We start from the raw sequence: 25,898 nt of genomic DNA, 5'->3' as shown, positions 1-25,898 counted from the left end.
CGCCACTGAGCAGCACATCACTGACAGAGATACAAATATCCCACAGAAAAAAAAAAAAAAATGGCAGGACCATTTTAAAAGATAGCTATATTACTCTTAGGTGTGCGGTTGCACACTGATATACGCACACCTTGGGTGGCTGAATGCACGATACCAACAAACACTAAGGCATGCATATATTACAGCGCAACCACACACCCAAGAGTGGTGTGTGTATATTTTACACAAACACTAGAGATGAGCTGTTCGGTTTCGGCTCGGATCATCCCTCCATTTTTAATCTCGGAACATGGCAATACATAATTTTTGTCATCTGTACAGAAATATCCGTGATGGATGATGTCTCGTTCTGGGATCCGTACTTGGTGGGGGAATCCAAGCCAATATCGAACCCCTCCCTCCTTCCCTAATCTTACCACTTTTATTTGTGCGGGGAGGAGGGGGGGGGGGGGGCAGACCATGGGAAGGAGGGGTTGTAGACGAGGGGGCTTCCTATTTTGTCAGTCCCGAGCCCCACAATTTCTTATGGCAGCCCTGGCGAGCAGTATATAATACTCCAGAAATAAACCTTTGATAATATTTGTACACCAGTTATTAGTGATTTTGTTCTTTAGCTCTTTGGTGTGCAAGTATGTCTCTTTTTTTATCTTTAAAGCATAAATGCCACAAACACATACCGTAACTGTTCTTCTAATTCTCCTAATCACCTTCTGGTCAGTAATAAGTATTAATGTCATGTTTGGGCTCAGAAGATCTTCCACAGATGGTTTAGTAGTCTGGGTTCTAGGTTGGGAAAGAACCAGAGGCGAGGTGCCTGGATATATGTCCTCCTCATTCACGAATACCGGATGTTGGCTAGACCTGACCAAAGGAGTGGTGTCTAATCTACTGGGAGGTGTTCACCAGTGACCCTTCCAATCGGGATATGAATGTAAGGTGCACCCAGCAGGCAGGTCGCAGCCCTTTGGTGAGGTATCCGGTAGAAGTGGGAAACTGAAGAACATAAACACAGGTAAAGCAAAGGAGAATGGTACTAGGAGTCAATACTTGGGTGACGTACTGAGTACACACACAGTTGATCCAGACACAGGACTGGTACAGGAGAATGGCACTAGGATTCAGTACTCGGGTGATGTACTGAGTACACACACTGTTGGATTACACTTGGAATAATACAGCCATGATCAAAAGCTTTGAGACTGACACAAGTATTGGTTTTCACAAAGTCTGCTGCTTCAATTTTTATGATGGCAATTTGCATATACTCCAGAATGTCATGAAGAGTGATCAGATGCATTGCAATTAATTGCAAAGTCCCTCTTTGCCATGACAATGAATTGAGGGCCTTATTCAGACCCGGTCGCAAGCGCTTAGCACAGAGCACATGCGCACGACGGAGCTGGCTCCGTCGTGCGCATGCGCGAGACCCGGATAGGGACGGGCAATCCGTCGCTCCGGGTCTCGCACCACAGGGGATGTGCTGTCGATGTTGAGTGACAGCACGCCCCCTTTGATGGGCGGGCCGGGGGGGGTGGCAGCCCAGACGGAGGAGTTCACATGAGAACGCCTACCTTTTGGGGGCGGCCCCACTGACATCACAAGTGATGTCAGTGGGAGAGCTTTCGGCTCTGTTTGAGCCGAAAGCTCTCTGGGGCTTGCGGCCATGAGACCCTACCACAAGGGTTTCGTCGCAAGCCTGATGGTCGTGATGGTCTTGACCATCGCGACCATCATCCTGGCCGCTCGCATTAGCGGTGGGTGGCAACCCACAGCAATGCGAGCGGCCAAGAGGCCGTTCCATAAAAAAAAAAAAAAGACGCCCTGATTCAGAGCGAGCGCTCTGTCAGAGCATCCGGCTCTGAATCAGGGCCTTAATGCCAAAAATAAAATTTCCACTGCATTTCAGGACTGCCACAAAAGGATCAGCTGACATCATGTCAGCGATTCTCTCGTAAACACAGGCGAGAGTGCTGACGAGGACAAGGCTGGAGATCACTCTGTCATGTTGATTGAGTTAGAATAGACTGGAAGCTTTTAAAGGAGGATGGAGCTTGAAATTATTGTTCTTCCTCTGTTAACCATGGAACCTGCAAGGAAACACGTGCAGTCATCATTGCTTTACACAAAAAGGGTTTCATAGGCAAGGATATTGTTGCCAGTAAGATTGCACCTAAATCAACCATTTATCGGATCATCAAGAACTTCAAGGAGAGAGGTTCAACAGTTGTGAAGAAGGCTTCAGAGCGCCCAAGAATGTCCAGCAAACACCAGGACCAAAAACCTAAAGTTGATTCCCTGCGGGATCGGGGCACCACAAGTGCAGAGCTTGCTCATGAATGGCGGCAGCAGGCAGGTGTCAGTGCATCTTCACGCACAGTGAGGCGAAGACACTTGGAGGATGGCCTGGTGTCAAGAAGGGCAGCAAAGAAGCCACTTCTCTCCAGGAAAAACAACAGGGACAGACTGATATTCTGCAAAAGGTACAGGGATTGGACTGCTGAGGACTGGGGTAGTTATTTTCTCTGATGAATCCCCTTTCAGATTGTTTGGGGCACCTGGAAAAATGCTTGACCGGAGAAGAAAAGGCGAGCACTACCATCAGTACTATGTCATGCCAACAGTAAAGCATCCTGAGACCATTCATGTGTGGGGTTGCTTCTCAGCCAAGGGAGTGGGCTCACTCACAATTTTGCCTAAGAACACAGCCATGAATAAAGAATGGTACCAAAAGATCCACCAAGAGCAACTTCTCCCAACCATCCAAGAACAGTTTGTTGACAAACAATGTCTTTTCCAGCATGATGGAGAACCTTGCCATAAGGCAAAAGTGATAACTAAGTGGCTTGGGGAACAAAACATCAACATTTTGGGTCCATGGCCAGGAAACTCCCCAGACATTAATCCCATTGAGAACTTGTGGTCAACCCTCAAGAGGCGAGTGGACAAACAAAAACCAACAAATTCTGACAACCTCTAAGTATTGTTAGGCGAGAATGGGCGGCTGTCAGTCAGTATGTAGCCCAGAAGCTGATTGACAGTATGCCAGGGCAAATTGCTGTGGTCTTGAAAAAGAAGGGTCAAAGCTGCAAATATTGACTCTTTGCATAAACTTAATGTAATTGTCAATAAAAGCCTATGACACTTATGAAATGCTTGTAATTTGACTTCAGTATACCATAGTGACATCTGACAAAAGGTCTAAAAACATTGAAGCAGCAAACTTTGTGAAAACCAATACTTGTGTCATTCTCACAAACCCTCCACCTCCCTCCCTGGTGCCTAAACCTAACCTCCCCCTAGTGCCTAAGCCCAACCTCCCTGCACCCTAAACGTAACCCTTCCACCTTCTTACACACACATACATACATACATACATACATATATATATATATATATATATATATATATATATATATATATTAGAAAACGTGATATATATATAACAGAAAAAAGGTTTTCTGGCAGTAAAGGTTTTCTATTTAGGACATCATCTTCAGTTTAGTACTTATATAATAGAGTGAGAAAGGTTAACGGGATTATTACTGACCCAACAAAAATTTTATTTTTTTACTCACCATAAAATCTCTTCCTTGGCGTCCACCTGGGTGATGCCATTACTTCTGGGTTATGTGTAGTGAGGTGTGGAGTTGGGCACTAACTAATTGAAACTGGCACCCACCCCCTATATAACCTCTCCCCTTCCACCATAAACTCAGTCTATGTATAACAAAAAAAGAGCCACGGAAGAACTGAGAAACCAGAAACAAACAGGTATCTAATATGAAACCAAACAAGGCAGGGATCCGGGGCATCCCGCAGATGGACTCCATGGGAGAGATTTTACGGTGAGTAAAAATCTAATTACCTTTTTCACAGTGATCGCGCTGAGCGGAAAAAAAATGTGGGTCCCAGGGACCCCTCACTTTAAAAAATTGGGGTCCTACTCCACATTTTCTGGGTCCCCATCACAATTTTTGCTTTTAAACTCCCCATATGCTATGAGATCACCCCACATACATTAAAGACATAGGACACTATGGAAATTCAGGCACCAAACACCAGGCAATATTGTTGTCCATGCTAATGGAATAATCTGCAGCAGTCATTATAAGCAAAGAAACTAAGGACAGTGAGCTTCCAAAATATAAGTACATTTTTAAGCATACAAAACATTTTCACAGATAGAATGACTTACATTTATACAGCATAGCCTTCAAATCCATGCCAGTAGCCGAGGTTTTCTACATATATTACTTTTAAAGAAACCTTTACATCCCTCACAGATGAAAACCCAGATAATTTGGGGTATCTCTTCTGCATCCCATTAGTGTCTTCATTGGGATCTCCCCTGCCCCCTGGGCCGCTGAGAGGTGGGGGCAGCAGATACTCTTTACCCGGGCCCTCCAAGGACCAGGATCCTGCAGCCTCTCCCCCAGCACACGGTCGCACTCCCCCCCCCTCAAGATCTAGCACCCCATTAATTTTTTTTATGATTTGTAAGGAGGCAGCCTGGCCACACACCACCCCCAGTACCAGCGCCCGCCAGCAACGTTGGAAGCTCTGCAGACACCATTTCCATAACATCACCCAAATAAATAAAGCATATGAAATGAGCACAGACTATAAGCCCTTCCAAGTGATTTTTAAAAGACACTGTCATTTTATCCTAAATAGTTTTCTTTACAAGTACATTTTTATACAGTGAGAAAAAAACTTAGTTCAAATTGTTGTATGTAAAGGTTTTTGTAGTGCAATTGCTGTGGGAACAGAGACTGATCATCAGGGCGAGTGCAAAATGTATGAAGTGTGTGACTAATAATGTGTTTTATGTGTCAGTGGTATCTGTGCCATAACTGTGTGTGGGGGGCTGTATGATTGGGGCTTGATGCCCCTACGATACGTCGTGTGTGGGGATCCTACATGTCCTGTGGGGTATTAGATGGCTCTGGGAGAAGAGGACACTGTGTAACCTAAGTTGAGAGTATGCGAAGCCCCCAGGGGGTGCAGTTACCTGCTGAAGCCCATTTCTGTTTGCCCAGTGCTCCGCCTGGAGTGCGGCTAATGGAAGCAGAGTGCCGTAGCCCCTACTAACATGTGACACCCGAGTTGAGTGTATCACAAAGGTCTCATCGGCGTCCTGAGTGCGGCTGACGGGAGTGGAGAGGGCGGAAAGCCATGGCACCTACTAACGTGACACCCGGGAGGAGTGTATCACAGAGGCCTCAGTGTGGCCGACGGGAATGGAGAGGGTGGAGGCTAGAGCCGTGGCCCCTACTAACGCGACACCCGGGAGAAGTGTATCACCGAGGTCTCAGGCGGTGTCCTGAGAGCGGCCGACGGGAATGAAGAGGGCGGAGAGCTAGGGCCACTCCTACCTTGTCATACCCGAAAGGAGGGAAGGATGGAGGTATCAGGTGGCGATTGGGTGAGGAGTCGCTGCCGCCGATGTGATTGGTTAGGGAGACACTAGCGCGTCCTCCAGGACCCGGACACTTTTAAAATCTGAGTCCCTCTCTGCCTGTAGCGCGTATTTTGCGAACACTGACCCCACCCCACTACTCCCTGCATCACTAACAATCTCCCTGACTACTCCCAGCATTAACAACAATCTCCCTGACTACTCCCAGCATTAGTAACAACCCCCCACTACTCCCAGCATTAATAACAACCCCACACTACTCCCAGCATTAATAACATCCCCCCACTACTCCCAGCATTAACAACAACCCCCCACTACTCCCAGCATCACTAACAATCTCCCTGACTACTCCCTGCATTAACAACAATCTCCCTGACTACTCCCAGCATTAGTAACAACCCCCCACTACTCCCAGCATTAATCACAACCCCCCACTACTCCCAGCATTAATAACAACCCTCCACTACTCCCAGCATCACTAACAATCTCCCTGACTACTCCCAGCATTAGTAACAATCTCCCTGACTACTTCCAGCATCACTAACAATCTCCCTGACTACTCCCAGCATTAGTAACAACCCCCCACTACTCCCAGCATTAATAACCCCCCACTACTCCCTGCATTAACAACCCCCCACTACTCCCTACATTAATAACATCCCCCCACTACTCCCAGCATTAATAACAACCCCCCACTACTCCCAGCATCACTAACAATTTCCCTGACTACTCCCAGCATTAGTAACAACCCCCCACTACTCCCAGCATTAACAACCCCCCACTACTCCCAGCATTAATAACATCCCCCCACTACTCCCAGCATTAATAACATCCCCCCACTACTCCCAGCATTAATAACACCCCCCCACTACTCCCAGCATTAACAACCCCCCACTACTCCCAGCATTAATAACATCCCCCCACTACTCCCAGCATTAATAACCCCCCACTACTCCCTACATTAATAACAGCCCCCCACTACTCGCTGCATTAATAACCCCCCTACTCCCTACATTAATAACAAACCCCCCCACTACTCCCAGCATTAATAACATCCCCCCCACTACTCCCGGCATTAATAACCCCCCCACTACTCCCTACATTAATAACAGCCCCCCCCACTACTCCCTGCATTAATAACAAACCCCCCACTACTCCCTGCATTAATAACAACCCTCCCACTACTCCCAGCATTAATAACATCCCCTCCACTACTACCTACATTAATAACAACCCCCCCACTATTCCCTACATTAATAACAACCCCCCCCACTACTCCCTGCATTAATAACAACCCCTCCATTACTCCCTGCATTAATAACAACCCCCCACTACTCCCTGCATTAATAACAACCCCCCCACTACTCCCAGCATTAATAACATCCCCCCCACTACTCCCAGCATTAATAACAACCCTCCCACTACTCCCTGCATTAATAACAACCCTCCCACTACTCCCTGCATTAATAACAACCTTCCCACTACTCCCAGCATTAATAACATCCCCCCCACTACTACCTACATTAATAACAAGCCCCCCACTACTCCCTGCATTAATAACAACCCCCCCCCACTACTCCCTGCATTAATAACAACCCCTCCATTACTCCCTGCATTAATAACAACCCCACACTACTCCCTGCATTAATAACATCCCCCCCACTACTCCCTGCATTAATAACATCCCCCCCACTACTCCCTGCATTAATAACATCCCCCCCACTACTCCCTGCATTAATAACATCCCCCCCACTACTCCCAGCATTAATAACAACCCTCCCACTACTCCCAGCATTAAGAACAACCCTCCCACTACTCCCAGCATTAAGAACAACCCTCCCACTACTCCCAGCATTAATAACAACCCTCCCACTACTCCCAGCATTAATAACAACCCTCCCACTACTCCCAGCATTAATAACAACCCTCCCACTACTCCCAGCATTAATAACAACCCTCCCACTACTCCCAGCATTAATAACATCCCCCCCACTACTCCCAACATTAATAACATCCCCCCCACTACTCCCAACATTAATAACATCCCCCCCACTACTCCCAGCATTAATAACATCCCCCACACTACTCCCTACATTAATAACAACCCACCCGCTACTCCCAGCATTAATAACACCCCCCCCCTCCCATTAATAAAAACAAGTACCTTCAAATCGGGGGGCCAGAGTGTTCACGCCGGGGCGGAGCGCAGTATTCGATCCAGGTGGGCCTCCAGGACCAGACGCAGTGTTCGGGCCGTCGGGACCAGTCTGCACACAGGGGGGCCGTCGGGACCAGTCTGCACACAGGGGGGCCGTCGGGACCAGTCTGCACACAGGGGGGCCGTCGGGACCAGTCTGCACACAGGGGGGCCGTCGGGACCAGTCTGCACACAGGGGGGCCGTCGGGACCAGTCTGCACACAGGGGGGCCGTCGGGACCAGTCTGCACACAGGGGGGCCGTCGGGACCAGTCTGCACACAGGGGGGCCGTCGGGACCAGTCTGCACACAGGGGGGCCGTCGGGACCAGTCTGCACACAGGGGGGCCGTCGGGACCAGTCTGCACACAGGGGGGCCGGGCACATCAGCAGACAGCAACTCATAGCAGCCCTTGAAAATAGCGCCGTCATACAAACCTGGCGCCGTGCGTGAGCCAATCAGAGCTCGCGGACCAGCAACCGCTGCTGATTGGCTGCCGGTCTGCGACCTCCTATTGGCTCACGACCGGCGCCTATTTGACTGCGGCACTTTTAGCTACAGTATGTGTGCAGGGCGACTGGGTCGTGTCCCCGGAGACGAGCTGTATCACGGCCATTCCTGACAGTCTGACAGCGGCACAGCGCGTCCCCAGGGACCCGGCTCTTTTACAAAAGTGAGTCCCCAGTCCTAGAAACTGGGTAAAATACGCGCTATAGCGCGTATTTACGAACACTGTTTTTCATCCATCTGAGGGATGCCATTACTTCTGGGATATACCAAAGCAAGCCAATTAAGAGGGGAGGGGGGGGGGGGAGCATCAGAACCGACCGCTCTAAGAATTTTCCGTCCAAATGTATGGCAGCGGTAAAATTTTGTAAAAATGCGTACTGATGACCGGGTAGCTGCTCAACCGAGGCACCATGCCGTACAGCCCAATAAGCCCCGAGAGCAAGAGTCAAGTAGGCCCGAATTGAGGCCAGAAACGTCACATGTGAGGACAAATATGCCTGCCGAATGGCAGAAGATGACCCATATAGCAATGGATCCTTTCGAGGATGGCCAGCCTCTTTTTGGTATGCCTCAACGAAGCAGTACAGTCCAAGTAAATTTGTAACGCACAAACCACATCCAACAGTGCTAAGGAAGAAGCTTCACTAGTCACTGAATCCTGTTGAAAAGCTGGAAGGACAATATCTTTATTACTGTGGAAAGCTGATACCACCTTAGGGAGAAAGGAAGGTTAAGTACATAACAGTACTCTATCCCCATGAAAAATGAGAAGCGGAGATTTACAAGTAAGAGCTGCTAACTCAGGCAATGGCCAAAAGAACTTCAAAGTGATACACCGCAATTCTACAGATTCCAAAGGCTCAAAAGGTGCCGTTTGAAGTGCCTCCAAAAATAAGTTCAAGTCCCAAGGAGGAACCGATGGGACATAAGGAGGCTGTATATGAAGAATCCCCTGTAAGAAGGTTTGAACCTCAGGAATGAAGGCCAATTTCCTCTGAAAAAGATAAGGATGAAATTTGTCCCTTAAGAGAGGACAATCTAAGGACCTGATTCAGCTTGGTTCGCAAGGCTGCATTCCCACGCACTTGTTTGATATTTACATTCTGCGTTTGCTTCGCAGACCCTTCTGATATTGATTGACAGGAAGTGCTGTTTGTGGGTGGTGATGGGGGGGTGGTCGGGCAAACGCAGGTGTGCCAGTGCATTTGAACGCCGTTGCAGGGGCATGCTTAATTAAGCCTCTGCGGCTGCATAAGCAGCCTGAGCTGTAGATGCCGACAGGAAGTTTAGCCGTTTGTGAGTGAAGTCATGGTCAACCACAACAGTGCGTATGGGTCCGATGTTACTGATGTTGATTTAGGAAAAAATTATGATCCAGCCGAATCTCTGGAGCATGCCTAAGGTAATCTGAAGATGTTGTTGCAATAGGGCTTTTGAGGGTGCCCTTAGCAACAAATCGTCCGGGTAAGCCAACATATTTATCCCCCCACTCCTATGTAGGGAGATCATGTGTGCCATAACCTTTGTAAAGACACTGGGAGCGGTGGCCAAACAGAATGTCAGAGCCTGGAACTGAAAATGCCAATGCCCTACTGCAAACCGCAGAAAATGTTGATGACCCCCTCCATATAGGAATATGGAGGTAGGCATCCTTGATATCTATGGGAGGACAGAAATTCCTCTTCCTCCATGGAACAAATTACTAACTTTATGGACTCCATCTTGAATCTTTCCAAATAGAGATTAGCATTTAACCCCCTGAGGTTGATAAAGGGATCGAAATGATTTGTATACCAAGAAAAGACTGGAGTAGAACCCCAGACCTTGCAGTAGTACCAGAACCGGAATGATTATGCCGGAATCGGAAAGTGCAGAAATTGCCTGTATAAGAGCTGCCTTTCTGCCACCACCCACAGGGAGAGGAGTGGAAAATAATCTTTCTGGAACAGGACCATCGAAATCTAAACTTGAACCCCTGGTTATTAGTGGACTTACCCAAAAATCCGGATTGGATTGAATCCAAGTTTCCCGGAATTTGAGTACGCAGCCTCCCACCAGAGGCTTAGCGACTTGTCCCGGGAACAGCACATTCCCTGAAGGTCCCTCTCTGGAGACCCCTAGGCACACCCCAGAAGGCCTGAAATCTTCCCTGCCGTGAGTCCGCAAGGAACGAAACCTAGGGGATTTTGGTTTTTGGTGTTGTTCTAGGAAGGCAAGGACTTTTACCTCCTGTTACCCAAGAAATAATTTTAGTTAATTCCAGACCAAACAAAAAACCTTCAAAAGGCAATGCCTCTAAAGTATGCTTGGACTCTATGTCTGCCTTCCATGTTTTAAGCCATAACGAACGCCTACCGGAAATCTCCAAAGCTGAAACATGAGACTGTACCTGAATAGTATCCATTAAAACATCACCTATATAGGTTAGAGCTTCCAAAATCTGATCAGCTAAAAAACTAGCTTCAGACAAATACCCTGATTGAAATCCAGTAATCATCTGGTTCATCCAGAGATTGATAGCCTTTATCACCCAGCCGCTGGCCAGAACAGGCCACATCGAGACCCCTGACAAAGTGAATATAGATTTAAGTACAGCCTCATTCTTCCTATCCATAGGATCTTTTGGAGTTACAGACTGTGTTGTGGGAATAACTGTATTCCTGACCAACCTAGCAATAGGAGCATCCACCATGGGTGGAATTTCCCAAAGCTTGGTATTCTGTTCCAAAAAGGGATAAAAGATACTTAAATTTTTTGGGAATATGAAATTTGGAATAAGGTTTTAACCAGGCTTTAAGATTTCCTCAAAATGTGAAAATTCTGGGAAAACAGATACATGTTTCTTCTTATGTTTAAAGAAAGAAACCGAACTAGTATAAAAAGTGACTGATCCCTGTTTTTTGGAACTTGGAGCCTTGTCTGGCTTGTCCATAATGAGAGAGAGACAAGTCTAACCAATACAGATAGTTGCCTAAATTCCTCTGGAAAAAAGTGTAGCACTGTTTGAATAGAAAGAAACAAAGAATGGGCTAAATAAGACTCTAATTCACCTCTCTGTCAAATGCAAAAAAATCCAGACTCCTTGAAGTCCATATTCCTTGCACAAAAAACAAAGGCAAACAAATCTTTAGTAGACCCCTATATGTTACTGCCTAGATTCCTGAGAAACAGTGCAGTAGTGGTGCTTTTATATAATATTATATTTTTTTTTCCACAATATTATAAGCTTACATAGATTACTAGGTTAATACAGAAAAGTAATAATCCCAGTTAACTGCTTATCTGTTAATACCCCGCCATCTCCCTCTGCAGTGAATCTCTGCAAGCAGAACTCCAGCCACTCTCAACAGCTGTTTGTGCGGGTTCTGAAGCCGCGTGAGCTGCTGAAACTCAACTACCTGGGGGAGGTGTGTCCGGGCACACTGTCGGCGTCCAGTTTAATTCAGAATGCCTCAAATCATCCTAGCCTCTAGGGTTTCCATCCGAAGACTACAGTGTTACTGAAGCAAATAATGATGACGTAATAGAGAATTAATGACGTAATAGAGAATTAATTAGTGCTGTGAATCTCTTTATTTTGACAACACAATTGATGTGTGATCAAAGCAAGAAGTCCCCAGGACTCCCCTTCACTGCTAGCCACTGCTGTGGCTGGCGTGGGATACTGCTTGTGTTGGCAGAGAGACATAAGGTCCCCATACATCTGTGATGGATTGGGGTAATTCCCCAATCCCCAGAAGCTGGGATCGGGGCATTGGTGAAATCCAACATGTTGGATTTCCCTGATTTGCCGATCCCGACCAAAATATGATCGTGATCAGCAAATCAGGGATTTTTAACTTGAAGAATTTCACTGAATCCACAAGGGATCAGCTATCAGTGTTTCCAATTGGTGGATGGCAGTTCAAGTGGCATCAGGGAATCAAGTGCCTGAAGTATTGGGCCCTTAAGGGGTGTCCTGCCAATTGAGTTCCCACTCATTCTATTATCTATGGATTAAACAAAGATGATTTTACCTTTTGTTTAAAAGATGATTTGGTTTGGCTCTCTCTTTTAGACTACAAATTAGGAACATTTCCCTTTTACTTAAATTATGCAATGATGCCATAGGATTACATCCTGTAAAAATGCCCATTGGTTTATAGCGATGTAATAAAAATTGTGAATATGAGTTCAGGAAGTGGTTTGAGTAAACTTCATTTTTACACACTTGTGTGTGCATAATACTATGGTGTTAATTCTAGCACCCTGACTCTGTCACAACCTGTGCAGTTCCTCTTTCCTGCCTGGGGTGTCGCTCTATGCTCCGGTGCTTCTACCAAACATCTGATATACAGCCCAGAGTGTGCCAGAAGCACCTGAACGGAGAGTGACACCCCACGTAGGAAAGAGGAACTGCACAGGTTGAGACAGGTGCAGGGTGCTAGAATGAACAGGAAAACTGTGATGTCAAAATCAAGCATCTGATCTGACCTTGTAGGTTCTGGTTCTCAATATGACAAGAAGACTCTATGCTGTGGATATCTATGGTTGGTGATTCAATTAATTACGAACGGCACATTCAGCCAGACATAGTGCTAGTTTTTCATTGCACCACATAGATGAGCGCAGGAAAACTAGCATTGTTGAGTGTACCGTATATTGTGTATATGTATGCAGCTGCCAATATTTTGCGGTACATCACGGTGAACTGAATCGGCTCCTATCTGTCTAACGGTAACCTGTTGCAGGTTTGCACACTAATAGTAAGAACTCAGGCTTGTGGTCCTACTATATTAGTCGGAAACAGACTACCAGATTAGGTTACTCCACAGGTTTTCAAACTCGTTCCTCACCCCAAACAGTGCATGTTTTCCAGGTCTCCTCAAAGAAACACAAGTGAAGTCATTAGTTCCATCTGTGGATCTTTAAAATGTGTCAGTGAGTAATAGGTACACCTGTGCACCTGCTGGGTGACCTGGAAACTGTGAACTGTGTGGGGTCCCGAGGACCGAGTTTGAAAACCTCTGGGCTACTTAAATGGGGCATAAGCTACCATACATTGCAAAAAATGAGAGTTATGGTAGACGTACCTAGATAACTCCTTTTCTTCGAGGTCCAGAGGGATACCATGGGGAATATTATGGTTGGAGACCACGCACCAAACAGTGAAAGCTTCAGCTCCCAGGATACCTTGGGTCCTCCTCCATATATACACTGCCCCTAGCCATAGGACTTCAGTTTAGTTAACAAGCCTCAAGGCAGGAGAAGGAAAGAGGAGAAGGAAGAGCAATCGTACATCAGAAACACTTACACAAAAGGAGGGAATCTGTGCCCGAAATAAAAAAATGTATCCATGCAGCCAGGTGCGTCAGGGTGGGTACTCTGTGGACCTTGAAGAAAATGAGTTATCTAGGTAAGTCTACCATAACTGTTATTTTCTTCTTCAGGGTCCATAGGGATCCACAGGGATACCATGGGGATATCCTAAAGCAGTTCCCCTAGGGTGGGGGATGCTCCTAAGCAGTAAGGAGAACTTGTCGCCCAAAGGAAGCATCCTGAGAGGTAAAAGTATCAACAGGCATAAAACCTAAGAAGAGTGTGAACAGAAGACCACGTTGTAGCCTTGCACAACTGTTCAGCAGAGGCACCACAGCTAAATACCCACGATTACCCTACAGACCGAGTAGAATGTGCTGTCTCCGTGCTTGGGACAGGGAGATCAGCCTGTGTGTACGCCTGAGAGATCATCATGCGTAGCCATCTCGCCAGAGTCTGTTTATTAGCTGGCCATCCTCATTTGTGAAAACCACATAATACAAAAAGAGCATCTCATTTTCTAACAGAGGGCCTGATTCAGAGGCGCTCGCAAAAAGCGAGCGCTCGCTCTGAATGAGGGCGGGCGCTGCTTTTTTTAGTTGCGGCCTCCTGGCCGCTCGCATAGCTGTGGGTGACCACCCACAGCTATTGCGAGCGGCCAGGATGATGGTCGCGATGGTCAAGACCATCGCGACCATCGGGCTTGCGACGAGACCCTTGTGGTAGGGTCTCGTGGCTGCAAGCTAATAGAGCTAATAGAGCCAGAAGCTCTCTCACTGACATCACTGGTGATGTCAGTGGGGCCGCCCACACACGGCAGGCGTTCGCTTGGGAACGCCTCCGTTTGTGAAGCCACCCCCGGCCACGCCTACAAAACGGGGCGAGCTGCGATCAACATCGACAGCCGCCCCTTTTATAGTGAGCCACGGAGCAAGTGCTTTTTGCGCTCGCGCGTGCGCACTGAGCTGCCATCGACCAGCTTGCGAGCGGGTCTGAATCAGGCCCAGAGTTTGTACTCTCCACATAAATACGGAGAGCACGAACTACATCCAGGGAGGCTTCACCTACAGAAAGGTCTGGAGCCTGAAAAGCTGGAACAACAATTTCTTCATTCACATGAAAACGAGACACTACCTTAGGAAGGTATCTCTTCCTAGTACAAAGAACAGCTCTATCCTGGTGAAAGCGCTGCCAAATCAGAGACTCTGCGTGCAGAAGAGATAGCAAGGAGGAAAAGTGCCTTTGCTGTCAACCATTTCAAATCTACAGAGTCCAAAGGTTGAAATGGGGGAGCTTGTAGCCCCTTAAGAACCAACGACAAATCCCACGGTGCTACCGGTGGAACAAAAGGAGGCTGAACTCGCTGAAAAAAAATTCTAATATCTGGTAATGAGGCAATCTTCCTCTGGAACCAGACTCAGTGCAGAAACCTGCCATAGCCAGGCGGAGACCACAGTCTAATCACGCATAGAAAAAAGCCAGTATCCTGGAAATCCTGAACACCTTAGGATCATACTTTTTGTGGGCACCCCACTGACCAAAAGAATGCCAGACCCTGTAATAGATGAGGGAAGAGGCAGGCTTTCGTGCCCTAAGCATTGTCGGAATTACAGAACTGGACAAACCTTTTGCTCTTAAGATGGAACATTCAAGAGCCACGTTGTCAAAGCCAGAGGAGGTAAATCCGGATGCCGTGAAAGACCCTGCGTTAGTAGATCCTGCCATAGAGGAAGAGGATACGGACTGTCTATTGACAGATTCTCTATGTTGGTGAACCAATGACGTCTGGGAAAAGCCGGAGCCACCAGTATTACTGTTCCGCCTTCCTGCTACAATTTCCTGAAAACTCTTGGGAGGAGAGAAATCAGGGGAAAGAGATACGCCAGTATGAAGTCCCCTCTTACTGTCAGTGCATCCACAAAGGCTCCTGATTGGTCCCTGGACCCGTACCTGGGCACCTTGTGGTTGTGACGTGATGCCATGAGATCTATATCTGGCAGACCCCATTTGTTTACCAGAAGCTGAAACACTCCAGATGGAGAGACCACTCTCCAGCGTGTATGTCCTGGTGACTTAGGAAGTCTGCTTCCCAATTGAGTACTCCCGGTATGAATATTGCCGAGATGGGCGGAAGATGACATTCTTCCCAAATCATAACCCTTGTCACCTCTTTAATGGCTGCGTAACTTCTTGTGCATCCCCGATGAATATGGTAGGCCACTGTTGTCGCATTGCCGGACTGGATCTGGGCCGGCTTGTCCTGAAGCATGTCCTGTGCCCTGATAAGTGCTTTGTACACTGCTCGCAGTTCTAGAATGTGTCACAAGCCGCTGCGTTGCTAGGAGATGCAAACGCCGGGTGATCAATCATTAAACTCCTCCTACCTCCTGCCTGTCATTCCTGAACTAACCGGATTGGCTCTTGTGGCTTTTTCTATCTTGTCCAAAGGTTGATCGGATCCCAGTGATAGCGTTTCACGTGTTTCCAGTTCTGGTGGTTAGTTCCTGTTCAGTCGAGTGTCCAGTACCTCTGCCTGTCTAGAATATCTCCTGCCGTTTGTATCATCTAGGTGGTACGGGCCGTACTTCAACGTCCTGCCGCTTGTGTCATCTAGGCGGCACGGGCCACATCCCAGCGTCCTGTTGCTTGCATCAACCCGGCGACAAAAGGCGCACTCCAGCGTTTCCTGTTTACGCAATCCAGCGTACTGTTGCTTGTGTCAACTTGGCAGCACAATTCTCACTCCAGTGTCTCCTGTACACGCAATCCAGTGTACTGCTGCTTGTGTCAACTCAGCGGCACAAGTCGCACACCAGTGTCTCCTGTACACACTATCCTGCGTACTGCTGTTTGTGTCAACCAGGCGGCACAGGTCGCACTCCAGCATCACCTTGCTCAAACATCACCAGCCCTCAGACTGCTACATGGCTCGAAGGCCACATCTTGTTTAAAATGCCACCAGCCCTCAAGGCTGCTACACGGCCCTAAGGCCGCACCTTGCCAAGCATTACCAGCCCTCAAGGCTGTTACACGGCCGCATCAAGCCAAGCATTACCAGCCCCCAAGACTGTTGCTGGACTCTGCTCTTAAGAGATACCCCTCCATTCATAACAGAATGTTTATTGGTAGATGACTTTCCCGATTTGTCCATCTTCCCTGAAAGGTGTGATGATTGTCACTGCTCCCCATCTACAAAGACTGGCATCTGTGGTGAGCAGTACCCAATTTGGAATCCAGAATGGGTGCCCTTTATTCAGATGATCCTTTCTCAGCCACCACAGAAGGGAGTGACAAACCTCTGGAGTAAGAAGGATCCTCTGGAACTTCATTCGATGATGCTGTCCATTCCACTTGGAATGGAAAAGAGCATACCCCACCATGTCGAAGGTGGATACCATTGATCCCAGAACCTGCATTGCTAGCAGAATGGATACCCTTCGCTTTCGAAGCACCTTGCGTATTCGCAATGATAGGGCCACAATCTTGCCCTCTGGCAGAAACACCATCTGTGCCTGAGAATCCAGAAGAGCTCCTAGATGTACCACCTGCTGCGTTGGAGAAACTGATGATTTCTTTCAATTGATGATCCAGCCGTGCTTTTGTAAGCAGGTTATGGTCAGTTGAAAATGGTTTTGTAAACCAACCGGAGTCTGTGCCATTATCAGAATGTCATACAGATATGGCAAAATTCTGACTCCCTGACGCCTGAGATAGGCCGTCATGACTGCCATTATTTTGGTAAAAACCCAGGGAGCCACAGATAGGCCAAAGGATAGAGCCCGATATTGGTAAAGCTGCTGAAGGACAGCAAACCATAAAAAATTGCTGGTGAGATGGTATAATAGGAACATGCAGATATGCATCCTGTCTAGGGAAACCATGTAATCCCCCGGCTCCATTGCCAAAATAATTGATCGGAGAGTTTCCATACAAAACTTCGACACATGGATAAACCTGTTGAGGGTTTTCAAATTTAGTATAGGGCGATAAGCCCCATTCGGTTTCTGAACCAGAAATAGATTTGAATAATAACCCATTCCCTGTTACGACACAGTAACCGGGACTATTACCCCCACCTGTAGCAGAGAGTGAATAGCTTCCTGAAAGGCCAGACGGGGGATCTGTGCAAAAAAAAAAATTCTGGGGAGGATGCCTCTTGAAAGTGAGGGCATAACCCTGAGCAGGGCTGGATTAAGGTTCTTGGGGGCCCCTGGGAAACAAATGTGGGGGCCCCTATCACTAAAAGTTGTATATATTATATATACAAATATACACACACACACGCACATATATACATCTACGTGCACGCATACATATATTTTAACATATACACACACACACACACACACATACACAAACATATACATACAGCAGCATTCCATGCAAGAAAGGAATGCCGCCATATGCTGGTTTTGGATACACATATATACATATATATATTATATACACACACATACACATACATATAAATGTATACATACACGCACACATATACAGCTGCTTACCTCTCCTGGTTTCAGAGGTAGCAGCAGAAATCATCGCGAGCCAAATGCCCCCTGCATTTAAATGCCCCCGGAACTTAATCGCGAGCCGCGGAAGTCGGCTCCGTCAAAGGAGAAAAAAATGTTCATCTGGACTCTGGGTATGTGGCCGGATGCGTGGGGGCCCCGGGAAGACCGCCCGTCGTCCTGCCTATAATCCGGCCCTGCCCCTGAGAGACCACTTCTTGGACCCAGGCATCTGTTGTTGTTTGATGCCAATAATGCATAAACTGAAGAAGTCAGCCTCCCACCCTGGAATCCCCCAGGAAGAAGCCCGCCCCATCAGGCAGAGGGTTTGTTACCTGGCTTAGAAGCTGGAAATCTTGCCGGCCCAGACCTCTTAGTTTGTCACCTTAATATTTTGCGAAAACCAGACGCCTTAGAGGAAGGCTGTTCCCTTGCTCGTCTGTGAGAACCAAAGGAGCGAAAAGAAACCTGTCTAGACTTTATAGGTGCCGTAGATGGCAGACCTGCTGCCTTTGAAGCCGCCACAGTAGCTATTATTTTATCCAACTCTGCTCCAAAAAGTACATTTCCATAGAAAGGTAAAACTTCTAGCGCCCTCTTTGATTCTGTATCAGCTTTCCAGGATCTTAACCAAAGGGCCCTGCGTGCTACTATTGAAGCTGCTGATGCTTTAAAAGCTAAAATTCCAGCATCTACAGCAGCTTCTCCCAGATAGGAAGCAGATTCCCGTATATGAGAGATATACATCATCTGTTCTCTGGTAGCATTGCTCCTATCCATTCTTCAACCGCTTTGGCTACCCAGGCTCCAGCCATAGCTGGATGAGTATCAGCTCCACATGATGAAAAAAATCATTTGAAGACACGTCTCAATCTTTTTATCCTTCAGGGAAGATGCCGACGGAAAAGGCAATGTAGCATTTTTTTATCAAATGCATTACATGAGCATCCACAGTAGGAGGTACCTCCCGCTTAGCACATACAAAAGCTGGGAAAGGATACGATGTTATTCTCTTATTCACAAAAAAAAAAAAACGTTTGTCAGGGTTACCCCATGCCTCATCCATAAACTCAGGGAGCTGTTCAGATTCAGAGAACTCTGTTTTGACCGCCTTCCGATGGTGTTTAAACACTGTAGCCTTCTTACTATGAGCTAGTTCATCATCCTGAGTGTCTAGGATTGATTTAACGGCCCTCACCAAAGAAGGAACATCCACAGTGGATGTATGGTCGTCCTCCCCCGATCTAGTCCCTGGAGAGGAACCTTGTGCATCATTGGAATCCTCTGATGATGCGTCTGAGTCCATATGTTGAGCAGACTGATAAAAAGCTAACTTGTGCTTTCGCGCCTTAGTAACTACCGGTCTGCTATCAACATTAGACGGTGCCATACTCTGACTACAATGGCCATAAACATCCTTCCAGGAAGGATGCATAGGAGGTGCAAACATGGCATGCTGTGGCCACCCCATCCAAGGAGGCATAGTGGAAACAGTCATAAAATCCACAAATTGCTTCATTACCTGGGAAAAGAGGATACCCAAGAAGGCTCTTGTCCAGGGACAAGTAAACTGGACTGGTTTGGTGGCTCTTTACGACAGACAATACACAAACCATCCTTAATGTACTTAGGGGACAAATAAGCCGTACAAGATTTACGTGAAACCAACACAGAGTGCTCCCCCTCCTGTATACCTTTATCTTTTGACATGTTCAAAATAAAGGCAATAATCGCAATGTTATGCAACAGCCTTCACAAAATCTTAATGAATGTGAGTACTCAGAGAAAGACCTCCACCCCAAGAGGATGGAGAGAAAAAACAGTGATAGGTATAATTGACAGACAGAAATAAAAGTATGCAATACAGCAGCTAGCAAACAGTCACATACAATGCATATGTAATAAAATTACAATCGTGCTCTAAATCAACTACACAGACACAAAGGAATGGTAGGATATAGAGCACTATATACCTTAACCAAGGGAGAGGTATACAGGGAGACTGACCCAAACCCTCCTGAGACCAACAGCTACAGGGCGCACTGAGCGTGGACCGTGAGCACCTCATATACACGTGGAGGGTAGGCAAAGCAACTCAGATGCGCGAAACCCTTCGAAGGGACTGCGTCTGAGTAGGGGGAGGAGCTGCCGGGGGAGCTCCTACCTCTTCTAGGCTGCGTTAACCAGCCGGGTAAGCTGGCCTTGTGGCAACAGAAGCGTCTGCTGCCGATCCCCGGCGTCAGATGATACGGCCCCGGTGGTGTAGTTAGGACGCGGACAATCCTGGGCCGTAACAACAGCGGCTTCTGGTGTGTCTCTGACACCAGAAAAAAGGACTGCGGCGGGGATTCGCCTTACCTGCCATCTCCGTACATCTGGTTGCAGTCCAGGTCGCAGCACAGCGGCTAGCAAGCTTACCGACCCGCCGAAATCACCAGCCCAGTTAATGGTGTTGTGGCCCGGCGGAGGTAGATGGAGTCGCAGTATATGCGTCTTAATTTAGATGTTTAGTACTTCCAACTCAGAAAACATAACATAAATCATAAAATAAAAGCTTAGGACTGCCAGAGCAGTTCCCTGTTACAAAGGTGCGTTTTGATCCTGCCGCACCAATCGAACAACTGAAGTCCTATGGCTAGGGGCGGGGTATATATGGAGGACCCAAGGCATCCTGGGAGCTGAAGCTTTAACTGTTTGGTGCCTGGTCTCCAACCATAATATTCCCATTGGAATTCCTGTGGGTCCCTATGGACCCTGTAGAAGATGCAATCATATTCTGTTTTACCAATGTTTATAAACATTTTACAATATATAACCACAATATGTTTGAGATCGTTAAACACATATGTTGTAGCTACTATTTGCACAAAATAACTTCAAGCTGTAGCAACATCGTCATTTCAGTTAAAACAGATTCAGGTGAACATATCTGCTGCAATAACTTGTAACTGTCTGCGCTACAAAGGGGCAGAATCTGAGTCTGGGAGCAAAGCAAACAAAAAAACAACTAGTGTCCATCGATGGTCATCACTGCTCAATTACTCATTGGGCAGTGGGCAAATCAGTGGTGGGGGCGGGGCTTTACGTGTCACATCAGGAGCAGAGCTAGGGTTTGTGTCCCAGCGCTAGAAAAAAAGAAAACCATCGCCATGATGTGAAAAACTATGTGCCATGGATGGTGGAGAACCACTGGATCTCCACAATCGATGGAAAAATCAACAGCCATTGGTTGTTAACTGTCGATAACCATTCCTACTCAAGATCAGATCCAATGTTCTTCGTGTACTTGCCATGAATTCCTCTATCCTTATAAAAATGAAATGCAGTCGTATATGATTAAAATGAAGAAATGCAGTTTCTATCATTGTACAAGCACTTTTACGCCCTCCTCTTTGTACAAGCACTGATTTTTTGGGGGTTTACTACAATAGGACATCTATTATCATGTTTGTATACAAATGTTTCGGTGAAAGGTAAAGCTGGAATAACATGCCAAGATACTGTGCTTGTTCCTGCTAATGTACAAGTAGGTAGCTTAATTACAATGTGACCAGTTAGTAGTTGCTTTAGAGCAGGGATGTGGGAACCTCAGGCCCGGGGGCCAAATAAGGCCCTCGGAGCTTTTCTCTGTTAGCCTCATCTGGCTAGCAGGGTGCCCAGAATGGCACCCTGCGGCCAGAATCTATGCAGCAGAGCCACCAGAAGCATCCTTAGGACATTTTGACGGTACAACGCGGCCCTTACACCTCCCCGAAGCATCCTCAGGATGCTCTGGGTATTGCTGTAATCAACGGCGATTGTGGCCCTGCCCCGTGTGACGTCACATTGAAGGACCATGGCCTGCACCACGCCCGCGAATGATGTTATATATATCAAAATGGCCCTCGGCAGAAAAAAGGTTCCCCATCCCTGCTTTAGAGCTTGTCTTCATTCTAATAAAAATATAACAGAAGGAACAACTCTGCACCCTATGAAAGTAAAGATATAAAACATGCTGATTCTGATTTATGCGGAAGACCACAAACTGGCACGGAAGTCCGCCTATGCGTGCATGACACGGATCAGTTCCATGTCATCGCATGGAAGCAACACAGAAATGCATATTTCATGGGAAGAGTGATCTGTCAACCAACAGACTAATCGGTCCACACTTAAAACTCTATCTGCGTGTGTATGCACAGTGCGGTGCATGCGCAGTCTGTGATTGCTTCCTAGGGTGCACGCGCAGTTTGCAGATATCCGTGGCATACGTCCCCATTTGGACTTGCGTGCAACTCAGAATCAGCACCAATATGTCAGGCTTCAAAACATGTGTTTGGCCCATGTGCCACACTTCTACCACAAGCCAACAGCAGAAGCTACAGGAACTGGCTGCTGCAGAACCTCTTGAAAAGCTTTGCTAGGATACAGCTCTGACATATAGATAGGTTCTGCAGAAACTGATCCTCAGCCTTGCCTGCCATAGGTTTACTTACTGCTAGGTAGATTATAACACCCTCCCCTTGGCACCGGCCTCCAAGGTAAATGCCATCCCTGGGCATGCTATAGTTACTATCTGGAAGGAGCAAATTTCCTCGCCTGGAAGTGACAGTGACACGGTGGCCGTGCATAGCACCAGGATGACGGTAGTACGGCGGGGTGGCAATAGGGAGGCGCTATATATCGGGGTGCGGCCGGGCAGATAGAGATAAACTGCGTGCCTGGGGCTGCTACAGATTTCCGGGTGACACTTGCCTGACACCAGCATGCTACCACCATTGTTGGAGAACTCGATGGCATTGACACAGCCGAAGTGGCCCAGCAGGTCCTTCTTATACAGGTTCCTGCAGGCCTGCAGCCTTCTCCTCTGGAAGTCCTCTTTCAGCAGGGGGTCTCCGTGCAGGCCCCTTCGGGATAGGAAACCCACCACCGATCTCATGCCGCATCCCCTGTCCCTTCTCATGGCGGCAGCTTACTGGGCGAGCTCGCCGAGGGGTCCGGGGCTCCTCATGCAGACATAGGCACAAACACCACCGATCTGTTTAGGCTCAACTTGCGGGGCCGAACGGAGCTCCGCCTCCTCCTCCCTCAGCTGATCCTCCGCTTCCTCCCTCTGACACTATCCCCAGGAACCACAGTACACAGACCAGTCACAAATACTGAGAGCAGGAACTCTATATGCCCGAACTGTCAGAGAGCATCACTGTATGCACCCACATACCCTGGCACCTCATGATGTGCCCCCATATTCACTGTCATTGCACTATGCGTGCCTGTTACTGCTAAATGTGCCCCCACAGACCATGTCCTGTACCACGTGATCCACATTCCCTGACTCTTCAATGTGCCCCCACATTTACTATACTATGTACCCCACATTCCCTGGCACCTCATTGTGCCTTTACATTCCCTGACATTGTACTATCTGCCCCCACATTCCCTGTCACCTCACTATGTGCCCTCACATTCCCTGTCACCTCACTATGGGCCTGATTCAGTAAGGAACGCAGTTGCGTATATGCACACAATCGGTCGATTAATATGCATTGCATATGCATCGCGCGTGCGATAGCCAGACGCTTCGGTCAGAATTGCGTACGCAAACTATAGAGTGATAGACAGGAAGTGCCGTTTGTGGGTGGTAACGGGGGGGAGTGTGGGGGGGGGGGTCGGGCAGCGCAGGCGTACCAGTGCGTCTCAATGCTGTTGCAGGGGCGTGCATAAATTAGCCACTGCAGATGCAGCCTGAGTTCTCGTAGCGTGTGTAGAAGTTAGCAATTCCTGAGTGAGGTCTGTGTTTCCTTAACTGTGCTCATGGGTCCAATGTTACTCGATGTTACCGATTGTTTTGCTATGTTGCCCTAGTATATAGGCTGCGTACGCAATGTTAATGCACACGTTTAAATAGCACCGCTGATATTCACAACTGCTGTGCATGCGTATAAGCAGAATTACGTTCCTTACTGAGTCACGCCCTATGTGCCCTCACATTCCCTGTCACCTCACTATGTGCCCCCACATTCCCTGACACCACACTATGTGCCCTCACATTCCCTGTTACTGCTCTATGTGCCCCCACATTCCCTGACACCTCACTATGTGCCCCCACATTCCCTGACACCTCACTATGTGCCCTCACATTCCCTGTTACTGCTCTATGTGCCCCCACATTCCCTGACACCTCACTATGTGCCCTCACATTCCCTGTTACTGCTCTATGTGCCCCCACATTCCCTGACACCACACTATGTGCCCTCACATTCCCTGTTACTGCTCTATGTGCCCCCACATTCCCTGACACCTCACTATGTGCCCCCACATTCCCTGACACCTCACTATGTGCCCTCACATTCCCTGACACCTCACTATGTGTCCCCACATTCCCTGACACCTCACTATGTGCCCTCACATTCCCTGTTACTGCTCTATGTGCCCCCACATTCCCTGACACCTCACTATGTGCCCCCACAGACCATGTCCTGTACCACGTGATCCACATTCCCTGACCCCTCAATGTGCCCCCACATTTACTATACTATGTACCCCACATTCCCTGGCACCTCATTGTGCCTTTACATTCCCTGACATTGTACTATCTGCCCTCACATTCCCTGTCACCTCACTATGGGCCTGATTCAGTAAGGAACGCAGTTGCGTATATGCACACAATCGGTCGATTAATATGCATTGCATATGCATCGCGCGTGCGATAGCCAGACGCTTCGGTCAGAATTGCGTACGCAAACTATAGAGTGATAGACAGGAAGTGCCGTTTGTGGGTGGTAACGGGGGGGAGTGTGGGGGGGGGGGGGTCGGGCAGCGCAGGCGTACCAGTGCGTCTCAATGCTGTTGCAGGGGCGTGCATAAATTAGCCACTGCAGATGCAGCCTGAGGTCTCGTAGCGTGTGTAGAAGTTAGCAATTCCTGAGTGAGGTCTGTGTTTCCTTAACTGTGCTCATGGGTCCAATGTTACTCGATGTTACCGATTGTTTTGCTATGTTGCCCTAGTATATAGGCTGCGTACGCAATGTTAATGCACACGTTTAAATAGCACCGCTGATATTCACAACTGCTGTGCATGCGTATAAGCAGAATTACGTTCCTTACTGAGTCACGCCCTATGTGCCCTCACATTCCCTGTCACCTCACTATGTGCCCCCACATTCCCTGACACCACACTATGTGCCCTCACATTCCCTGTTACTGCTCTATGTGCCCCCACATTCCCTGACACCTCACTATGTGCCCCCACATTCCCTGACACCTCACTATGTGCCCCCACATTCCCTGACACCTCACTATGTGCCCCCACATTCCCTGTTACTGCTCAATGTGCCCCCACATTCCCTGACACCTCACTATGTGCCCCCACATTCCCTGACACCTCACTATGTGTCCCCACATTCCCTGACACCTCACTATGTGCCCTCACATTCCCTGTTACTGCTCTATGTGCCCCCACATTCCCTGACACCTCACTATGTGCCCCCACATTCCCTGAAACCTCACTATGTGCCCTCACATTCCCTGTTACTGCTCTATGTGCCCCCACATTCCCTGACACCTCACTATGTGCCCCCACATTCCCTGACACCTCACTATGTGCCCTCACATTCCCTGTTACTGCTCTATGTGCCCCCACATTCCCTGACACCTCACTATGTGCCCCCACATTCCCTGACACCTCACTATGTGTCCCCACATTCCCTGACACCTCACTATGTGCCCTCACATTCCCTGTTACTGCTCTATGTGCCCCCACATTCCCTGACACCTCACTATGTGCCCCCACATTCCCTGAAACCTCACTATGTGCCCTCACATTCCCTGTTACTGCTCTATGTGCCCCCACATTCCCTGACACCTCACTATGTGCCCTCACATTCCCTGTTACTGCTCTATGTGCCCCCACATTTCCTGACACCTCACTATGTGCCCCCACATTCCATGACACCTCACTATGTGCCCCCACATTCCCTGACACCTCA

The 25,898-nt window shown here is 47.9% G+C and overlaps 1 protein-coding gene across 1 annotated transcript in view; it reads right to left on the bottom strand.

The window, feature by feature from the left end:
* DCAF5 (DDB1 and CUL4 associated factor 5) overlaps positions 1-23,047 on the bottom strand; it is a 56,439-nt gene extending 33,392 nt beyond the window's left edge. The window contains exon 1 of the mRNA XM_088456571.1: positions 22,666-23,047. Within this exon, the coding sequence (XP_088312697.1) occupies positions 22,666-22,873 (208 nt within the window). The 5' untranslated portion in view covers positions 22,874-23,047. The remainder of the gene's footprint in view (positions 1-22,665) is intronic.
* Between the last annotated feature and the right edge of the window lie 2,851 nt (positions 23,048-25,898).

This window comes from Taudactylus pleione, unplaced genomic scaffold (genome assembly GCF_031769625.1).
Source record: "Taudactylus pleione unplaced genomic scaffold, aTauple2 ptg000707l, whole genome shotgun sequence".
Lineage (NCBI taxonomy): Eukaryota > Metazoa > Chordata > Amphibia > Anura > Myobatrachidae > Taudactylus > Taudactylus pleione.
Note: the sequence above shows the minus strand (reverse complement) of the source record. Positions and strands in the feature narration are given on the sequence as shown.